General features: G+C 43.8%; 1 protein-coding gene across 4 annotated transcripts; it reads right to left on the bottom strand.

The window, feature by feature from the left end:
* Positions 1-3,921: 3,921 nt before the first annotated feature.
* Positions 3,922-17,127, bottom strand: LOC112229465 (RNA-binding protein 24). Of its 4 annotated transcripts, XM_024395315.2 has the most exons (6): positions 16,931-17,127; positions 16,637-16,804; positions 15,645-15,768; positions 15,109-15,163; positions 13,792-13,854; positions 3,922-6,363 (listed from the first exon to the last, which is right to left on the bottom strand). In XM_024395315.2, the coding sequence occupies exons 2-6, from the start codon at positions 16,802-16,804 to the stop codon at positions 6,012-6,014; spliced, it is 762 nt and encodes a 253-aa protein (XP_024251083.1). In that variant the 5' UTR covers positions 16,931-17,127; the 3' UTR covers positions 3,922-6,011. The 4 variants fall into 4 exon arrangements, with proteins under 4 accessions (XP_024251083.1, XP_024251082.1, XP_024251085.1 ...); XM_024395314.2 differs by having other exon boundaries at positions 16,637-17,127; XM_024395317.2 differs by lacking the exon at positions 13,792-13,854 and adding an exon at positions 9,027-9,055 and having other exon boundaries at positions 3,922-6,394; positions 16,637-17,126.
* Between the last annotated feature and the right edge of the window lie 2,325 nt (positions 17,128-19,452).

Below are 19,452 nucleotides of genomic sequence, written 5' to 3'. Positions count from 1 at the left end.
TGACATCGCCGAAGTCGAGGATCGGTAGGATAGTCAGTTTTACTAGGGTAAGCTTGGCGGCGTGAGTGAAGGAGGCTTTGTTGCGGAATAGAAAGCCGACTCTTGATTTGATTTTCGATTGGAGATGTTTGATATGAGTCTGGAAGGAGAGTTTGCAGTCTAGCCAGACACCTAGGTACTTTTAGATGTCCACATATTCAAGGTCGGAACCATCCAGGGTGGTGATGCTAGTCGGGCATGCGGGTGCAGGCAGCGATCGGTTGAAAAGCATGCATTTGGTTTTACTAGCGTTTAAGAGCAGTTGGAGGCCACGGAAGGAGTGTTGTATGGCATTGAAGCTTGTTTGGAGGTTAGATAGCACAGTGTCCAATTAATTGGGTCAATGTTGTTTCCACATCATTTTAACCACAAAAATGTATGTGATGATGTTTAATCAACATGGAAAAATCATTGGATTTTCAAAAAGTAATCAATGTAAGGGGATTCTTTTTTTCACCTAACTTTTAACCTAAATTAAGATTTTTTGGGGGGGAGGGGGGATTTCACCTTGAATTCACAATAGTTGACAACTCAAACAAATGTAAATCAAAACTAGACATTGAACTGACGTCTAGACCCAGTGGGTGGGGATCATTATGTGCTGATATAATCACTGGTTATAGCTAGCTCACATCAACTCAAATAAAACTGGGAGCAAGTTTTAACAGGACCATTCACTGTGCCCCTGATTATGATAACGGCACCTACTACTTACTGTCTGTCACGTCCCAATTCACAACCTGCCTCTGAATTCCGTCATGGCGGACGTCAGATGCCATGGAAGCCGTAGTGATGTCACGTGAAAGGCCTCTATCTCTGCTGTGTCATGGCAGCTGCCTGAGTTACACTGTAGGCTGAAATAGACCAACGGTGTCCCAAATGGCGCCCTGTTCCCTATGCAGTGCACTACTTTGACCAGAAAAGGGTACCATGCTGCCTCCGTGCCAGGTTAGGGAGGAGAGAGTAGGGATCCTTTATTGATTAGAAAAGCCTCTGAATCATTGATAGGCTTCCCCAGAGGACTCCATTCCCAAACTCTCTGCTGCCAGACGTGTTTGTTTCAGTGTGAGGTGAATGCTTGTCCCACGTCATTGAATGTTCAGCTAAAATGGTGGAGGGGCCTTGGGTGACAGTGTTACAAAATGAAGAGCAGGAGCATGGTCACCAGCATACAGCCAGCAGACATTTTGTATGTAATCCCATAAGGCTTCTGGCTGCTCTGTGGTAATTTACACGCAAGCACGTGTAAAGCACATCATGCTGTTTGCTTAGCTTGTACCACTTCCTCCCGATTCAGCCCATTGTCACGCCCTGACCTTGGAGGGACGTTTTATTTCTCTATTTGGTTAGGTCAGGGTGTGATGTGGGGTGGGCATTCTATGTTTTGTTTTCTATGTTTCTTTATTTCTATGTTTTGGCTGGGTATGGTTCTCAATCAGGGACAGCTGTCTATTGTTGTCTCTGATTGGGAATCATACTTCGGTAGCCCTTTTTCCTTCCTTTCAGTGTGGGTAGTTATCTTTGTTAGTGGCACTGTAGCCCTGTAAGCTTAACGGTTGTTGCAGCATTGTTTTGTTGGTGACTTTTACAATAATAAAAGAAAATGTACACTCACCACGCTGCACCTTGGTCTCCTTCCGACGGCGGCCGTGACACCCATAGCTTACGCGAACTCGGGACCTCTGTCTTGCTAGTACACGTGACCTCCCTCCTGAAGTGTCTTACCAGTCGGCACCATGAAAAAAACTAGCTATTTGCTGGTTCAAGTGGGGACAGTTCAGGCTGAGGAGTCTCACACATCCCCATGTGCTACATACACCCCTCAAACTTCCCCAACAGCAACCCAAGTTTTGAGCTGAGCGCAACTGTAGATCTGGATCACGGCACCACTGTGAAGGACATCACGTTGCTCGAGTACCACTTCCTCCCGATTCGGCCGATACCTGGCGCAAACTCAAGACCTCTGCCTTGTCAGGAAGACAAAGGAGCTGATCGTGGACTACAGGAAACGGAGGGTCGGGAACACCCCCATTCACATCGACGGGGCTGTAGTGGACCGGGTTAAGAGCTTAATGATCCTCTGTGTCCACATCACTAAGGATCTACCATGGTCCTTAACACACCAACACAGTCATGAAGAGGGCACGACAATGCCTCTTCCTCTCAGAAGGCTGAAAAGATTTGGCATGGGCCCTCAGATCCTCAAAATGTTCTACAGCTGCACCATCGCGAGCATCTTGATTGGCTGCAACACAGCTTGGAATAGCAACTGCTTGGCATCTGACCTCAAGGCACTACAGAGGGTAGTGTGTACTGCCCAGTACATCACTGGGGCCGAGCTCCCTGCCCCCAAAAATTGTCAGACTCCATCCACCCAAGCCACAGACTGTTCTCTCTGCTACCACACGGCAAGTGGTACCAATGCACCAAGTCTGGAACCAACAGGACCCTGAACAGCTTCTACCCCCAAGCCATAAGACTCCTAAACAAGATCGCTACATAGCTCATCAAATATCTACCTGGACTACCTGCATTGACCCTTTTTATAATATGCACACACATGGATACTGACACCACACTCTGCTGCTAGTCACTTTACCCCTACCTGTATGTACAGTACATAGCCACCTTAATTACCTCGTAGCCCTGCACATCGACTTGGTACTAGTACTCCCTGTATATAGCCATGTTATTTTCTACTCCCTATACAATTACAAAGTATTAGGAATACCTTCCTAATATTGTGTTGCACCCCCCAATCCCCCTTTTTGCCCTCAGAATAGCCTCAATTCATCAGGGCATGGACACTACAAGGTGTTGAAAGCGTTCCACAGGGATGCTGCCTCATGTTGACTCCAATGCTTCCCACAGTTGTGTCAAGTTTGTGGATGTCCTTTGGGTGGTGGACCATTCTTGATAAACACAGGAAAATGTTTTGCATGCAGTTCTTGATACACTGAAACAGGTCCGCCTGGCACCTACGACCATACGCCATTCAAAAGCACTTAAATCTTTTGTCTTGCCCATTCACCCTCTGAATGGCACACATAAAAAATCATTATTTAACCAATCTCCTCCCCTTCATCTAAATGGATTGAAATGGATTTAACAAGTGACATCAATAAGGGATCATAGCTTTCACCTGGTCAGTCTTTCATGGATAGTCATGTTATTTTCACAGTTTATTTCATCTTTAACTCTTTATTGTTGGAAAATAACCGGTAAGCAAGCGTTTCACTGTTAGGCTACAAAGCACACACACACACGCAGAGGAAAGTAATCAGCTACTTAACCCAACTAAACTAAGAACATTGTTTTTAAACACCAGTCTCCCAAAAGGTTTTACAACCATATTTGAGTGATGAGGGGTTTGGGAATTGAGGACGTATGCAAATAGACAGTGAGTCTATTTATAGGCGTTTAATACACTTAGATGGAACAGTCCTTACATAATACAACACAAGAACAAGAGTTCTGGAGCTAGAAATAAGTAGTCGCATCCCAAATGGCACTCACCCAATTCTCAATATAGTGCACTACTTTTGACCAGGAGTCCTGGTCAAAAGTAGTGCACTACAAAGGGAATTAGGGTGCCATTTGAGCTACAGATCCAAGTGTGTTTGAGAGAGAAGCTTTTGCCTAGTGAAAAGGTGACTCAGCCATTCTCGTGTTGTAGGGTAAAAATCTGGGACATGTGTATCCATAGAACCTGCTGAACATCAACAACTTGAACACCTTCACCTTTCAGACCTAATTTGCTCTGGAGACTATTAATGGTCCCAGGCCTCCACAACAAGGCCCACAAAGTCACCCATCCTGAAAACAACACAATTGATCATCTCAACATCGTATATCCATCTTAAATAAATAAAAAAAACATTGTTTAAATATAGAACCTTTTATTTCAATTTAGAGTAAATAGTGTTGAAATTCTGAAATAAGGTTTTAACACTGTACATGCCTTAATCCAGTGACAATGAAAAGCTTCCTTAAAAAGTATTTTTTTGTCATTTATTTTTCATATTTTCCCTTGTAAGAAATAGTTCAAGTATAAAAATTCCCAAGTGTAAAATAGCCCATCTGATGTATATTAAAAGCAATAGAAGCACAGCTATCCAAACCATGACAATGACTACATTCTAATGTATAAAGCAAGCATTTTGCTAATTTGCCAGGATTTTGTCTTTTCCAACGGTTCTAAACAGAGGCAGAATAACAGTCTGCACGCAAGTATGCCTGCATTTAAATAAAGTTTCATACAAAAGGCATTAATCTAGCCAATATTTAATGTCATGTTCTAAGATTTCAAAAAGGCAAAAAGTATAATTGTACAGTGCACATACAGAATTGTATCTTAAATAAATCAACATTTTTGGTAGAGTATGTTAATAATAATACAACTAAATCTACTCAATAACTTATATGCCTTGAGATGAATACATAACAATAGTAATTCAGTACCGCCACTAAGCGCATAGAACAGTCAACTCTGAAAATAAATATCTTAAATAGATCTCTTTTCTTACTCTCTTAAATAGCAACACAAATGTGAGGCACACAAGAACCCCCAGATTCATGTCAAGTGCCTGCAGTCCCGCCACCCCCTTTCTACATTCCCCACTGCCACCACTTTCCAGACCCACAGAAAGGAGCCCTGGAGTTGGGGTGTGTAGTCTGGGTAGAGGAGGAGTTGGTGAGGCTGTGAGGAGTGGGTACAGGACAAGGCCTAGGGGGGTTGGTTAGGGTTAGGATAGGAGGGCAGTGTATGTACCTGACACCAGCCCAGCCAGCCAGCTCTAGGACAGAGGACAGAGGTGGAAATGCTGACAGGGCCAGGCAGACAGACAGGCAGGCAGGCCAGAGGGGCCAGTTCCCAAATGGGCCCAGGGATTAAAATGTGACAACTCAACAAATAAGCACAAGTGATGCGTTCTTTCCAGAGTGATCCATCTGTGTGGCGCTGGGCTAACTGTCCCACCCCCTCCCCACCCGCAGCTGCTCCCCCCCTCTTTCACTCTGACTAGATCCCATTGCACAGAGCCAGAGGGGAACACGACTGAGCCCTTTGTCCTTTACCACTATGTACACAACTGTGTGTGTGTGCGTAATGAATGTGTTTGAGAGTAACTGATTTGGTGCTTCTCATTGTCTGAAAACCTTTCTTTCGGAGTTGCCGTCATATTGTTTGTGATGCCCTTTGAAGAGTTGATGAGTAGATGGCATTTTTGGTTATTCCTGCAGCTTTTTTGTCTCCTGGTGAACTGTTTGCTTTGCATAGGTCAAGAGATCAAGATACAGAGTCAAAAAAGGGACAATCAGCATCAGGAAGATGTTCTTAACGCGTGACAAGACTTTCACCTTTTCTCCACAGTTATTTCAGCTCCTCCCTGACACACAGAGGTTGTCTTTACTAACACACTGGAAACTGGTCCATTTCCCTGATTATCACAACATTTACTTCAATGCACATGAAAAGACAGAACGACAAGAGTCCTCGAAATGTGATAATAAATATATGTTATAAGGGCTTCAGAACACAAAACACTTTGGGACACGTCTAAGTGTCCCGTAAAGAGAACGCTCCCTCTCTTCTATGTTAATGACAGCAATGGAACCTACGGTCATGTTTTACACCAAGCTTAGTCGTTGCATTTATCTTCTATAAATAAATACTCTACTACAATTATAATAGTAATAATTATATTAATAACAACAATAATAATCATAAGGATATATCCACCTTACTTTGTTCTGTGAATTGGTAACGTTTACTCATTTTTTTGTGTGGCGGGGGGGTTTAAGTACAGCAAGTTGGAAAGCTACTGTATGGAGCTCCCACCTCACCACCACCATCTTAACGACTCCGTCACTCAACAACACGGCCCCTCTCTCTTCCTCCACCTCCTTTCCTCTGCACAGCCAATCAGCCGTGGGCCTCCCATCCTCCTCGTGTCCAATGGCTGCAGTGGCTGCTATTGCATGCGATCAGCTTGCAGTTGCTGAGGCTGGTACTGACCGAAAGCTGCGGCTGCAGCGACGGCTGATCCCGGTGCGGCCGTAGGCAGGGGCTGCTGAACGTAGCCGTAACCGGCCGCAGTTATGTATCCGGCCGCTACAGGGGAGGCAGCGTAGGGATACTGCTCGTAGGCGGCAGCAGCGCTAGCCGCCACGGCGGCGGAATACTGTGCGTAGGCGGCTCCAGTGTAGTCGATGTATGGTGAGGAACCGGTGGAGGCAGAGGCTGCACTGGGCTGCATGGCATGGGGAATGACCATGGTGCTTGGCTGCATGAAGGCCTGAGGGTACACATAGTGAGCAGGGATCCTACAGGACAGAGACAGACAGGGAGTTAGAGGTAGAAATCACAGACCTGGCCTTACAAAGCCACTGACAGACAGCAGCAAACCCCAAGTTTAACAGCAGAACCAAACGCAACCAACCCAACCACACTGCGGCCAAGCGCCCCCCAATAGATCAATACACCAGTCAATAACACCACGGAGATGCCTGCAAGTAGCTATTAGATATATAAGGTTGCCAAAATAGAGATCTCTCTGTGGGATAAAAAAAATGGGTTGGTGAGAGGTGTTCAAAGCTCAGAGGGGTTTTGTCCTCTGATAAGGGATAGGAAGACATTTTGGGTTTTCAGTGACCCATTGATGCCGTCATGGAGAGACAATCCAGAGATGGCGAGAAGAGAGAACTTGGTTTGTGTGTGCTTGGTCACATGTGGATTTGGCCCTGGTGCCAGTCCTAGTTGGGAGGGGATAGGGAACAGTGGAGGGGAGGGAGGCTCACAGGCAGCGCTGGGAGGAAGAGAGGGGGAGAGGACATGAGATGAGGGGGGCATTGTGAAAATGTCACTGCCACTTTGACAGCTGGACAGTTTTCAAAAAGGACACTGCTGGCTGTTTCCCCCTCTGTGTTTAGACAAAGAGCCCCGGCCCGGGCGCTAGGCTAGCTGCACTCAGAGGGACGTTTTCATTAAATAAGCAATCAGGAACAATGAGCACATTCAGCCCTTCGTGACATATCCCGGCCGTGAGGCTCGGCTCGCTAGGCTCTCTAGCGCTATCTGCTAGCATGATGATGGTCGTTTGGGAAAGTTACACTATTGTTTTGGTGGAGGAAACCTTGATGGGGAAATGACATTCCTCTAAAATACTACACTGGTGTTAATTGGAGTCAAGTTTATGATTCAGTAAGAGAAGACTGAGTAACCTAATCAGTGTTATGACAATGATTGACAATCACTTTTATATTGACTTACCACCATTTGTCAGTGTTGGGTTTCAATGAGTTGTTGTCTGGTGTGGATTTGTAATGGTCTGGAATGATGCGCATGGTGTGATGTTGTCAACAGGTCATTCAAATCTCTTCAGAAACAACGTAACAATTGATCGGACCAAATAAATACTGACATCAATCAAGCCAATAAGAAACGAGATGGAGAGCGGAATCTTTTGTAGAGTCAAACAGTTTGGAATCTGGATTGGAGAAACCAAAGACAAGATCTATCTTGGCAACCCTATTGTCAGCACTCCACTATCCAACCAATCACATCTCAAAACACTGGCCCCAACGAGGAAACAGGAAAAAAACAAACAGCAATTCTACAAGAAAAAGACGTCAAAGACAAAATGTTCAAAACAGTCCACATGGATAACCAACACAGCACAAACACTCACTGAAAGAAACAAAAAGGAAAGAATAAATACATTAAAAGAAAGAAAAATAAAAGATCAAGTACAGCTCTATCACTCAGGGGTCAGGGGCGCTCCTATGACATCACATTCTTGGCAGATGCCTCAGCCTGGCCTGCTGGCACGCTGCGGTCTCAGCACAGTGTTACAGTCACAATACAAGGTGGAGACACACACACTGGACAACAAAACAAAACGTAACACACACACTGGATGTACACGGTCATAACAAACATGTACACACACACACGGGCCACTACAAAGAAAAACTCTCTCAAACACACAAACACATGCGCAAAGGATGGTTTCACAACAAAATGCAGTGTCCACCGAAAAGCACATGTCAAAGCTGACCATTGTTGTGCCTCCCCATTACTAGCTATAATAAGATATGCGATGCATCCCCACAGAGTCAAAAGCAGTGCACTATACAGGTAATAAGGTACCATTCAGGATGGAAGCATGATGTCAAAAGTTGGATCAAACAGGTATTTTGAAATGCTGTTTTCATCTCTTTTCGGAAAAACGATTATTTCTTACAGTATGGGGGAAAACGATTATTTCTTACAGTATGGGGAAAAACTATTATTTCTTACAGTATGGGGAAAAACGATTATTTCTTACAGTATGGGGAAAAACTATTATTTCTTACAGTATGGGGAAAAACGATTATTTCTTACAGTATGGGGAAAAACTATTATTTCTTACAGTATGGGGAAAAACGATTATTTCTTACAGTATGGGGAAAAACTATTATTTCTTACAGTATGGGGAAAAACGATTATTTCTTACAGTATGGGGAAAAACGGCACAAAAAGAAGCTCTTTCATACCACATATAAAATATGTTATGTAGTGTTACAACACACAAGAAAGGTGCTTCTTTTTAATAGCACTAAATTTGCAATTGTAGAGAATGAAATGACAGCATTGAACTGGTATGTTTAAATGATGGTGAATTTTATTTTTATTTTATTTAACTAGGCAAGTCAGTTAAGAACAAATTCTTATTTACAATGATGGCCTATCCCAGCCAAACCCTAACGACACTGGGCCAATTGTGCGTCGCCTGTTGGACTCCCAATTACGGCCGGTTGTGATAGACCCTGGAATCGAACCAGGGTCTTCAGTGAAGCCTCTAGCACTGAGATGCAGTGCCTTAGACCGGTGCACCAGTCAAGAGCCCAAGAAACATGATGTTGTTGGAAATAAAGGTTGCATCCTAAATGGCACGCTATTCCCTTTCCACCAGCCCATAGGGATCTGGTCAACAGTAGTGCACTATACAGGGGATTGTGGGTATCATTTGGGATGCTTTTTGATACTGTCACAAATCTAACTAAAAAGCAGCATTCCCCAAGAGAGGATGACTTTCACTTTAGCCGTGATAAATTCATGAACTTCTTTGAGGAAAAGATTATGATTATTAGAAAGCAAATTACGGACTCCTCTTCAAATCTGCGTATTCCTTCAAAGCTCAGTTGTCCTGAGTCTGCATAACTATGCCAGGACCTAGGATCAAGAGAGACGCTCAAGTGTTTTAGTACTATATCTCTTGACACAATGATGAAAATAATCATGGCCTCTAAACCTTCAAGCTGCATACTGGACCCTATTCCAACTAAACTACTGAAAGAGCTGCTTCCTGTGCTTGGCCCTCCTATGTTGAACATAATAAACGGCTCTCTATCCACCGGATGTGTACCAAACTCACTAAAAGTGGCAGTAATAAAGCCTCTCTTGAAAAAGCCAAACCTTGACCCAGAAAATATTTTAAAAACTATCGGCCTATATCGAATCTTCCATTCCTCTCAAAAATGTTAGAAAAGGCTGTTGCACAGCAACTCACTGCCTTCCTGAAGACAAACAATGTATACGAAATGTTTCAGTCTGGTTTTAGACCCCATCATAGCACTGAGACGGCACTTGTGAAGGTGGTAAATGACATTTTAATGGCATCGGACCGAGGCTCTGCATCGGTCCTCGTGCTCCTAGACCTTAGTGCTGCTTTTGATACCATCGACCACCACATTCTTTCTGGCCTGGTTTAGATCTTATCTGTCGGAAAGATATCAGTTTGTCTCTGTGAATGGTTTGTCCTCTGACAAATCAACTGTAAATTTCGGTGTTCCTCAAGGTTCCGTTTTAGGACCACTATTGTTTTCACTATATATTTTACCTCTTGGGGATGTTATTCGAAAACATAATGTTAACTTTCACTGCTATGCGGATGACACACAGCTGTACATTTCAATGGAACATGGTGAAGCCCCAAAATTGCCCTCGCTAGAAGCCTGTGTTTCAGACATAAGGAAGTGGATGGCTGCAAACTTTCTACTTTTAAACTCGGACAAAACAGAGATGCTTGTTCTAGGTCCCAAGAAACAAAGAGATCTTCTGTTGAATCTGACAATTAATCTTAATGGTTGTACAGTCGTCTCAAATAAAACTGAAGGACCTCGGCGTTACTCTGGACCCTGATCTCTCTTTTGAAGAACATATCAAGACCATTTCAAGGACAGCTTTTTTCCATCTACGTAACATTGCAAAAATCAGAAACTTTGTCCAAAAATGATGCAGAAAAATTAATCCATGCTTTTGTCACTTCTAGGTTAGACTACTGCAATGCTCTACTTTCCGGCTACCCGGATAAAGCACTAAATAAACTTCAGTTAGTGCTAAATACGGCTGCTAGAATCCTGACTAGAACCAAAAAATGTGATCATATTACTCCAGTGCTAGCCTCCCTATACTGGCTTCCTGTCAAAGCAAGGGCTGATTTCAAGGTTTTACTGCTAACCTATAAAGCATTACATGGGCTTGCTCCTACCTATCTCTCTGATTTGGTCCTGCCGTACATACCTACACGTACGCTACGGTCACAAGACGCAGGCCTCCTAATTGTCCCTAGAATTTCTAAGCAAACAGCTGGAGGCAGGGCTGTCTCCTATAGAGCTCCATTTTTATGGAACGGTCTGCCTACCCATGTCAGAGACGCAAACTCGGTCTCAACCTTTAAGTCTTTACTGAAGACTCATCTCTTCAGTGGGTCATATGATTGAGTGTAGTCTGGCCCAGGAGTGGGAAGGTGAACGGAAAGGCTCTGGAGCAATGAACCGCCCTTGCTGTCTCTGCCTGGCCGGTTCCCCTCTTTCCACTGAGAATCTCTGCCTCTAACCCTATTACAGGGGCTGAGTCACTGGCTTACTGGGGCTCTCTCATGCCGTCCCTGGAAGGGGTGCATCACCTGAGTGGGTTGATCCACTGATGTGGTCATCCTGTCTGGGTTGGCGCCCCCCTTGGGTTGTGCCATGGCGGAGATCTTTGTGGGCTATACTCGGCCTTGTCTCAGGATGGTAAGTTGGTGGTTGAAGATATCCCTCTAGTGGTGTGGGGGCTGTGCTTTGGCAAAGTGGGTGGGGTTATATCCTTCCTGTTTGGCCCTGTCTGGGGGTGTCCTTGGATGGGGCCACAGTGTCTCCTGACCCATCCTGTCTCAGCCTCCAGTATTTATGCTGCAGTAGTTTGTGTCGGGGGCTAGGGTCAGTTTGTTATATCTGGAGTACTTCTCCTGTCCTATTCGGTGTCCTGTGTGAATCTAAGTGTGCGTTCTCTAATTCTCTCCTTCTCCCTTTCTTTCTCTCTCTCAGAGGACCTGAGCCCTAGGACCATGCCCCAGGACTACCTGACATGATGACTCCTTGCTGTCCCCAGTCCACCTGGCCGTGCTGCTGCTCCAGTCTCAACTGTTCTGCCTTATTATTATTCGACCATGCTGGTCATTTATGAACATTTGAACATCTTGGCCATGTTCTGTTATAATCTCCACCCGGCACAGCCAGAAGAGGACTGGCCACCCCACATAGCCTGGTTCCTCTCTAGGTTTCTTCCTAGGTTCTGGCCTTTCTAGGGAGTTTTTCCTAGCCACCGTGCTTCTACACCTGCATTGCTTGCTGTTTGGGGTTTTAGGCTGGGTTTCTGTACAGCACTTTGAGATATCAGCTGATGTACGAAGGGCTACATAAATACATTTGATTTGATGTATCCAAAGTATGAAGAAGACAGACGTTAAAATGGCCCATGATTGTTGGCCTGCATTAGACCGTTTGAAGCAATCACTGCCCAAGAGTTTCATCCCAATGTTATTTTTCCATAAATATATAGCAAAGTGCCAATAAGTCCTACACAAGTATGGTTTCCATAAGTAGTCATGACGACATTCCTGTAATTTGGATCTGGTCTCAGACATGCTCTTTGTTGCCTGGCCTCATGTATGATTGACAGGAGAGGCTGAAGGCTGGGCCCCAGCTATTTTCTGCTTGCCTGTCATCTTACTGTGGTATGTTCCCACCCCTAGAACTCATCTGGGCTCATATCCCACCCTACCTTTATTTGCTTCCTCTATCTTGTCCTTCTCCCTCTCCCTTTCGTAATCTCATTCAACATTAGACTACTACAACCTGTTTCTCAATCTCCAACAGCATAAACCTCTTATATGTTGGTAAATGCTGTGTCACCTAACAAACAAAACACACACACACACATCTGCCTGGATTCACTTCCGTAACGGTGTTGCTCATGGGAAGCACTCTGATTCCCATCTAAGTGCCCTCGTTTCCCTAGAGATACAAGCAAGGTTAAAAATACTAGGGTTACTGTGTGTCTCAATGCTCTGTGTAAATATATTATCTTTCTGTCTGGAACATTGCAGTCGGTAAAGTTCAAGGCTAAATAAAGGTCTGTTTCAATCACATGTCAGATGGGTGACATCTTCAACCAGAGGGGGAAGAGTGGAGGGGTGGCGGGGCGTTTAGCAGTACACACCTGTTGCTCTCCGACACATTAGAACCATTGGGATTCTGTTGCATCAGGAGCTGAGGAACAGCCAGTCATGCTACAGATAAATGTGAGAAGCGTAGAGGGGCGACATGGTGCTATAATAATAACAATGGATCTGGTTGCTACAGCCTCAAACAGTAGCCTGATCCCAGACCTGTACGTACTGCCATTTACCTAGTACCCATCAGAGGAGGTTGTTGGGAGGAGCTATAGGAGGATGGGCTCATTGTAATGGCTGGAATTGAATCAATGGAACAGAGTGAAACTAGATTTCCATATGTTTGATGTGTTTGATACCGTTCCATTCATACTATCCCAGCCATTACAATGAGCCTGTCCTCCTATAGCTCCTCCTACCATCCTCCTCTGATTTATACCCATCTATCAAGCCTCCTACATGTGTTGGGATCATATCATTGGTGAGACTTATACCTAGTGGTGTGATAGCCATGGAGCTGGTTGCTACCCTCCCACAGCTGTGCCCATCGATGTCTGCGTCCCAATGGCACCCTTTTCCCTATATAGATTGCCCTTTCATCAGGGCCCTAGTAGTGATCTATACAGGGAATAGTGTGCCATTTGGGACAAATCCTTTGTCTGCAGCCTTGGGCCTTCTACATGTGTTGGAAAGCACAGGTGGCACATAGGTGGCACTGTCTGGATGTGTCTGTGGCCCTTTAAACCTCCCTGGGGCCTCCAGCCTCCATGTGTTGGGGCCTCCATGTGTCCGGGCCTGCTGTTTTTAAAGAGTGTCCCATCCCATCATGACGGAGCGAGCCCCAGACCCCCTGCCCAGCCCCCCGCCCCGCTACCAGTGCAGGCTTCATGCGACTGCAGCGTCAGCACTCCAGCCTTTGTGAGGCACAATGGAGAAGCTTGTTTTCCTTAACGCCGCAGGCCCATGTGATGAAAGCTTGTTCAGAGGCTGTGGCATCCAGACATTTGTTTGTGTCACAGTAGAGACTCTGGTGCACTGCTCTACCACTGGACTGGACTACACACGAAAGGACACACACAAGCGAACATGTGTGCGCACACATACAATAGTTTCGTCAGACAAATACAAACAAACACACACTAAGAAACACACATTAGTAGGTGTTCTGCTTCAACTAAACTACTAGCCTTGGATGACTTTCCCTCATCTGTCACCAGTGTCCTGTAAGGGATAAGGTTAGTGACTACTGTCAATTTACAGTCTAGTCATGGACCTCTCACTGTTCTCTTCTTTGTCATCTCTGAATGAGAAACAGCAGCTCTCCTGAGAGTCGGCCCTGAAGTATACCATATACGGACAGATAGATGAGAGAGGGAGAGAAAATAAGAGTTAGAAGAGACCAAGACCATGTGGCACATGCCCTTGGTGGATTGAGAAAGAGGGAGAGAGAGAATATGCAAATCCTGGGAAATACTCCATTCTGGGTGAGTTTGAGAGGTTAGGTGTTAATGCAAGAGAATTAATAACACCAATGTCCTAGAAATGTCTTGCTGTGAGCTGTTGATGGTTTTGGTAGGTTTGGTTTGGAGTAGGGGTGACAGGGGAATAATGAAAAAGCACACAGAAAACCATCCCTCACTCCAACACATAGAACATAATGTTACCAAAGAAAAACTAAACCACAAGCTACAACACAAAAGCATCAAAGAAAGACATTTTTAAAAGACTTTGCTCCCCTGGCAAAGTCAACACTCTTCCACAAAATCGGGAAAGAACATCCCAAATATCATCAACCCAGCTTTTTTTGGTCATTAAATAGACAGCACACGGTTTAGCTATGAACACCACTTCATAACAGTAAAAATAAAGTAAAAAGCACACAAAGCTCTAATTGCTATTCAAAATAAGTTAAAACTCAAAACCAAAATTAAAAACCAACATACATGCATCTATAATCACCATTTGAGCTTGTTTGTGTGCATTTGAAATTACAGGTAATTCCCTGGTCTGATCTGTGACATGCCCACAGAACTAATCCTGAAACCACCAGTTATCTTAACCTGTATCGAGCCTGTCGGACCAGAGAGAGATAGATAACATTGAGTCATTGAGGCTCTAACTTTCCATTAGTTGTACTCAACACACACACACAGATGCATACACACACATGCATGCACACACGCTCATACTATGAACACACTTTCTCTTTCACTCACACAAACCTTACATTGATATGTTGGTCAACTTTGTAGTCAGTGATAAAAAGAAAGAGGACTTGTGAAACTTTTTTTTTCTCAACATAATTATCATGCACTGTAATCATGTAAGTATGGAGAAAAACAGGACTAAGCACAAAACAATTCCATAAACAGATTATATAAACATACATGTCATTGTATGAACATGTCTAACAATGCCAGACTTTCGCCAAATGAGGGACATCACTGCTAGTATATTATAAATAACAGATTCAGTGAGGTAACTCGAGTGAGGTTTCATATAGGTTTTCACTGATGAGGTCATTTGTTAATGTATACTCATCAACACCCAACCATCCCCTCAGCATACACAAAGAAGCATCAGTACTTACCCATAAGGCCTTTGGATAAAGGCAGGATGGATTTGTGGAACACCAAAAGTGAAACCTGGATGGAGATGAGGTATAGTCAAATTAATTAATGATCTTATTCATGTCATTATGAGTGCCAAATGGCACCCTATTGCCTTTTTAGTGCACTACTTTTGACCAGGACCCATAGTCGTGCACTATATAGGGAATAGGGTGCCATTTGGGATGCAATTATTCAGTTCATTCTAGACACATCAGGACATCCTGAATCATGTATTGAACACATTCATTTGACATATTTATGTGACATAATGATTAATAAGCCTTGGAATCATCATGAAAGTTTTCTGCACCAGGCATGATTTACGAGGAAAAAATGTGTACGATATGGAAATAAAAATAAGATGAGACCTGGGGCATGTTCTATAGAACAAACAGCCTCAATGTTTTCAGAACATTACCATACAGAACCAGTACTGTTGCTTCCTACTGAGTTAAGTATACTTCCCCTATAGGTATCTCTCTATGTGACTGTGTGACTGTGAGAGTGTGTTTACCTGGCTGCATCACCCGTGGCTTGGCCCCCAGGTACGCCAGGTTGACGTTGGCTTTCCTGCCGTCGATGATGGGGTTTGGATCTTTGCAGGCCCTGTCTGCAGCCGAGCGGTCCGACATCGTCACCTGCAGCGACACACAGAGAGGGTTGAGAGAGCACAGGTAAGAAGTGGTGAAGGAGAAGTGTGAGGGGTTGGTAAACATGTACGATAAAGACTCACCAATGTTAATATTCATTAGCTAAAGGGAGGCAAATATTAGAGAAAATATGGATATCACACACAACCCGACTGTCAGTCAATATTTTGAAAATAAAGATAACCACCACTACTTATAGTAAGTTGAGATATTTGGTCTTGGGTAGGCTCTAAGCTCCTGATGAGTCATTTCCTTGTTTTCCAGAGTAGAAGCTAGATATAACACCATCTCTGACCATAGATACTCATCCATTCAAAATAATTGGACAAGTTTACCTGTGACTATAAGCACGTTGAGTAATGACTATGTAAGAGTTTTTTGGTGCTGTAATATGGTATTTTTCAAATAACCCGAGGAAAACCTCTCAACTCATCAAATACTACAGGCTAATATTTCACACAAATGTGCTTAAAACTAAATGGCTGCAAGGAGAGAGGTACCATGACAGTAAACCCGTTTTATAGTAGCCCATCTGTCTCTTATTAAAGCTCATAGACATTGACATGAGGTTCTGCTCATCATCTTCCCAAAACTCATCTTCTGAACATGTTAGTGCGGAACAGTGCGCGTGTGCGCCTATCGGTTGTTTTCAATGATAAAACGCTTCAAGCTGAAAACACAAGCCTACTTATGGAAAAACTTCAAATATTATGAAATAGGCCTACAGTAGCCTAACCAACACCCACTTTAACGATCACATGTGATTTACTGCCATTTGAAATAATGCAGGCCTTAGACAGACACTTGCACTTTGTGTAGGAAAGTTATGAAGAATAAATACTATATTGATACTTACGAATCCATACCCCCTGGACTTGCCGGTCTGTCGGTCGGTAATCACGACTGCTTCTTCAATTTCTCCAAACACTTCAAAATATTTCCTGAGACTGGAATCCGTGGTGTGGTATGGAAGACCCCCTACAAAAACCTTCGTGTAGGTCGTGTCCTTCTGCGTGGTGTGCATCTTCACCAATATTTCAGTGCAAAATAGTATAAACAGAAACAATCAAAAATATAGTGCAATGTTTCCTTATCAGCTAGTTACGTTATTTATTAGTATTGCTATAAAAACGAACAATAAGACATTTACCACTGGAGAGGCTTCAGGGAAATATCACAAACTCGACAAAAATCAAGATTCGAGGTAGATTATGTTTCGACACTTAAAAGAGATATGGAGCGGATTGTCCAAGCAATCGTCAGGTGTTTGCAACTCTTCTTCGTAACTGTCGTGACAAACTAAATATGTTTCGGACCCATTCCTAAAAGTGCTTCCCATAACTCCACCCAGTTCCAAGCCTGAGGGCGGTACTGTGCGTGCATTGCTGCCCGCCCACATGCTCCCCTACACGCTCCAGCAAACAGCTGGGAAGCGGGCACAATTAAAGATCCATGCCTGCTTAGTGATGATGAAGAATAGACCATATTACCTACCGCATGTTAAACCACCAGGAAAGTTATGGTCATTCGGTTTTTCATACCCCTAAAATGATATTTTCTTACAACAGTTTTATAGGCTAGTGCTCACGGCAAGTTTTCGGCTACTTAATAACCCACAGTGTCACACACAAGACCCCATTATACTCCATGAAGATATAACTTAAAAAATGAAGGTCTTGGTTCTCTTCCTGTCCCAAGGGATACCTGGCAGCAGGTGGTCGGGTCAGAGAAGGCCCATTACGCATAGAGAGGAGACAGTCAGTGGTCAGCCCAGGGACGCATGTGTTTTAGTGGCAGCAGCAGTTCAGCATGACCAATGCAGACAGGTGTAATCTCTGGGCCTCAAATTTCCTTGTAGAATAATGCAGTAGAGTGTTAGATTATATTTTGGACTATCATACACGCGATGCTGCTAAAATGATTATGCACAATGGGTAGGGACATAAATGTTTAGTTTTCTGGGCCCCTAATGTCTCATAGGAGGCCACTGATGACTGGACTGTTTTAAAACGCGTTTAGGAGTGACTTCAGCCGGGTGATGATGGAATTTATGATAATCTTTTTAGGTGGACTTGAAGGGAAGAGCGGTACGTGCGTAAATACGCGGCCAGGGCAACTGGGCACGCGCCCCGTGCAGGATCTGTCTATTAAAGATCATATCTTCAAATTATTTTTCAAATAGGCTACTTATGCTTGTGATTAGATACAGCATACAAATAATAGGTTAAATTGTATATTTTAGTACAGCAGTGCCTTGAGGTCAGATGAATGTCAACTTGTGGGTCTTGTAGTGCCTGTGATAACTAAAATAGGCCTAATAACAACTATAAGACTTTGTAAAACTGTTGACTTTTGTCTTTCATGATTGAATGTGGAAAATTATGATTCTCCCCCCTGTTTTCCACGACAACTGTTCTGTAACGTTATACTGAGAAATCTGATAAGGAACTATTGTCTAAATCCTTCATATGGTTCCACCTCTATGGACTAAGACAGCCATGGAGACACGCAGCCTACATAGGCCCTAATACTGGTATGTGCCTGGTTGCTTGTAGCCTACAGTAATATTATGAGTTGCAAATTTGATGTGGCTGGCTAGCTGTCATAATTGTCATCTCCTCCATCACCGGAATGCAATAGCGTAGCGTGAATTGCCACTGGACTCCTCTGTACCAAAAAAATGCCATAGCCCTCTGCTTGGTCACTATTCCCTGCCGCAACCTGATAGAGCGACATTTCTGTATCTTGGTGGATCAGATACTATTTTATTCATGCGTGCCCACGCGCCCTTTAAATTACAGCCCTGAGCAGAGCCGCCGCATAGTGGTCCGTTTCAGGTTTCAGCGGCCACACAATGAAGATACCATCGAGTTGCCTCCCCTTGTTGTCTCCGTTCGCGTGCAACATGCCGACTAATCAGAATCCCCTTACATGTTGGCTAACAAAACGTAGCTACAGGGTCTCTGGTAAATCCTCATCAATGGTTATCCTTAAATCCCTTATGTGCATATCTTTGATGTGTATAGGCCTATAGCATACATTTATAGGCTATAACATTGGGAGTGTGCCAAATGAGCCCTGTTAAATTAAATGCATAGCCTATATACTGTAGTATAGAGATATCCTTTAACGCAATGAATGCTATGTGAGTATGTAACTAACTAAATAAAAAATTGTGGAATTCCATTACCAATTCCATTCAGCATTCCACTTCAAGTTCACCATCCTTGGCTATCAGGATGGGCTTCCAACTTGATTGAACAAGGGAGCGTTAGGAGGATGGTCATGTTTAGAAAATGTAAAAGTAATACGTAACCTGACATGTGATCAGACCTTGTAATTTTGGGAACTGAGACTAGATTTTTCACCAGTTGAAAAACACAGCAAACCTGTCAACCATATAACACCCAAAAGGTAATGATGGGTCATTTGGGAAGAGTCAAACTAAGGTCGCAAGGGCTTAGTTTGCAGAAGATCTAGGAGCTGTTGTAGGCCCTCCTTGGTTGGGGACAGAAGCACCAAATAATCAGCAAACAGTAGACATTTGACTTCAGATTTTAGTAGGGTGAGGCCGGGTGCTGCAGACTGTTCTAGTGCCCTCGCCAATTCATTGATATATTTGTTGAAGAGGGTGGGGCTTAAACTGCATCCCTGCCTCACCCCCTCGGCCCT

Source organism: Oncorhynchus tshawytscha, linkage group LG31, assembly GCF_018296145.1.
Source record: "Oncorhynchus tshawytscha isolate Ot180627B linkage group LG31, Otsh_v2.0, whole genome shotgun sequence".
Classification (NCBI taxonomy): domain Eukaryota; kingdom Metazoa; phylum Chordata; class Actinopteri; order Salmoniformes; family Salmonidae; genus Oncorhynchus; species Oncorhynchus tshawytscha.
This window is presented reverse-complemented; position numbering and strand designations above follow the sequence as displayed.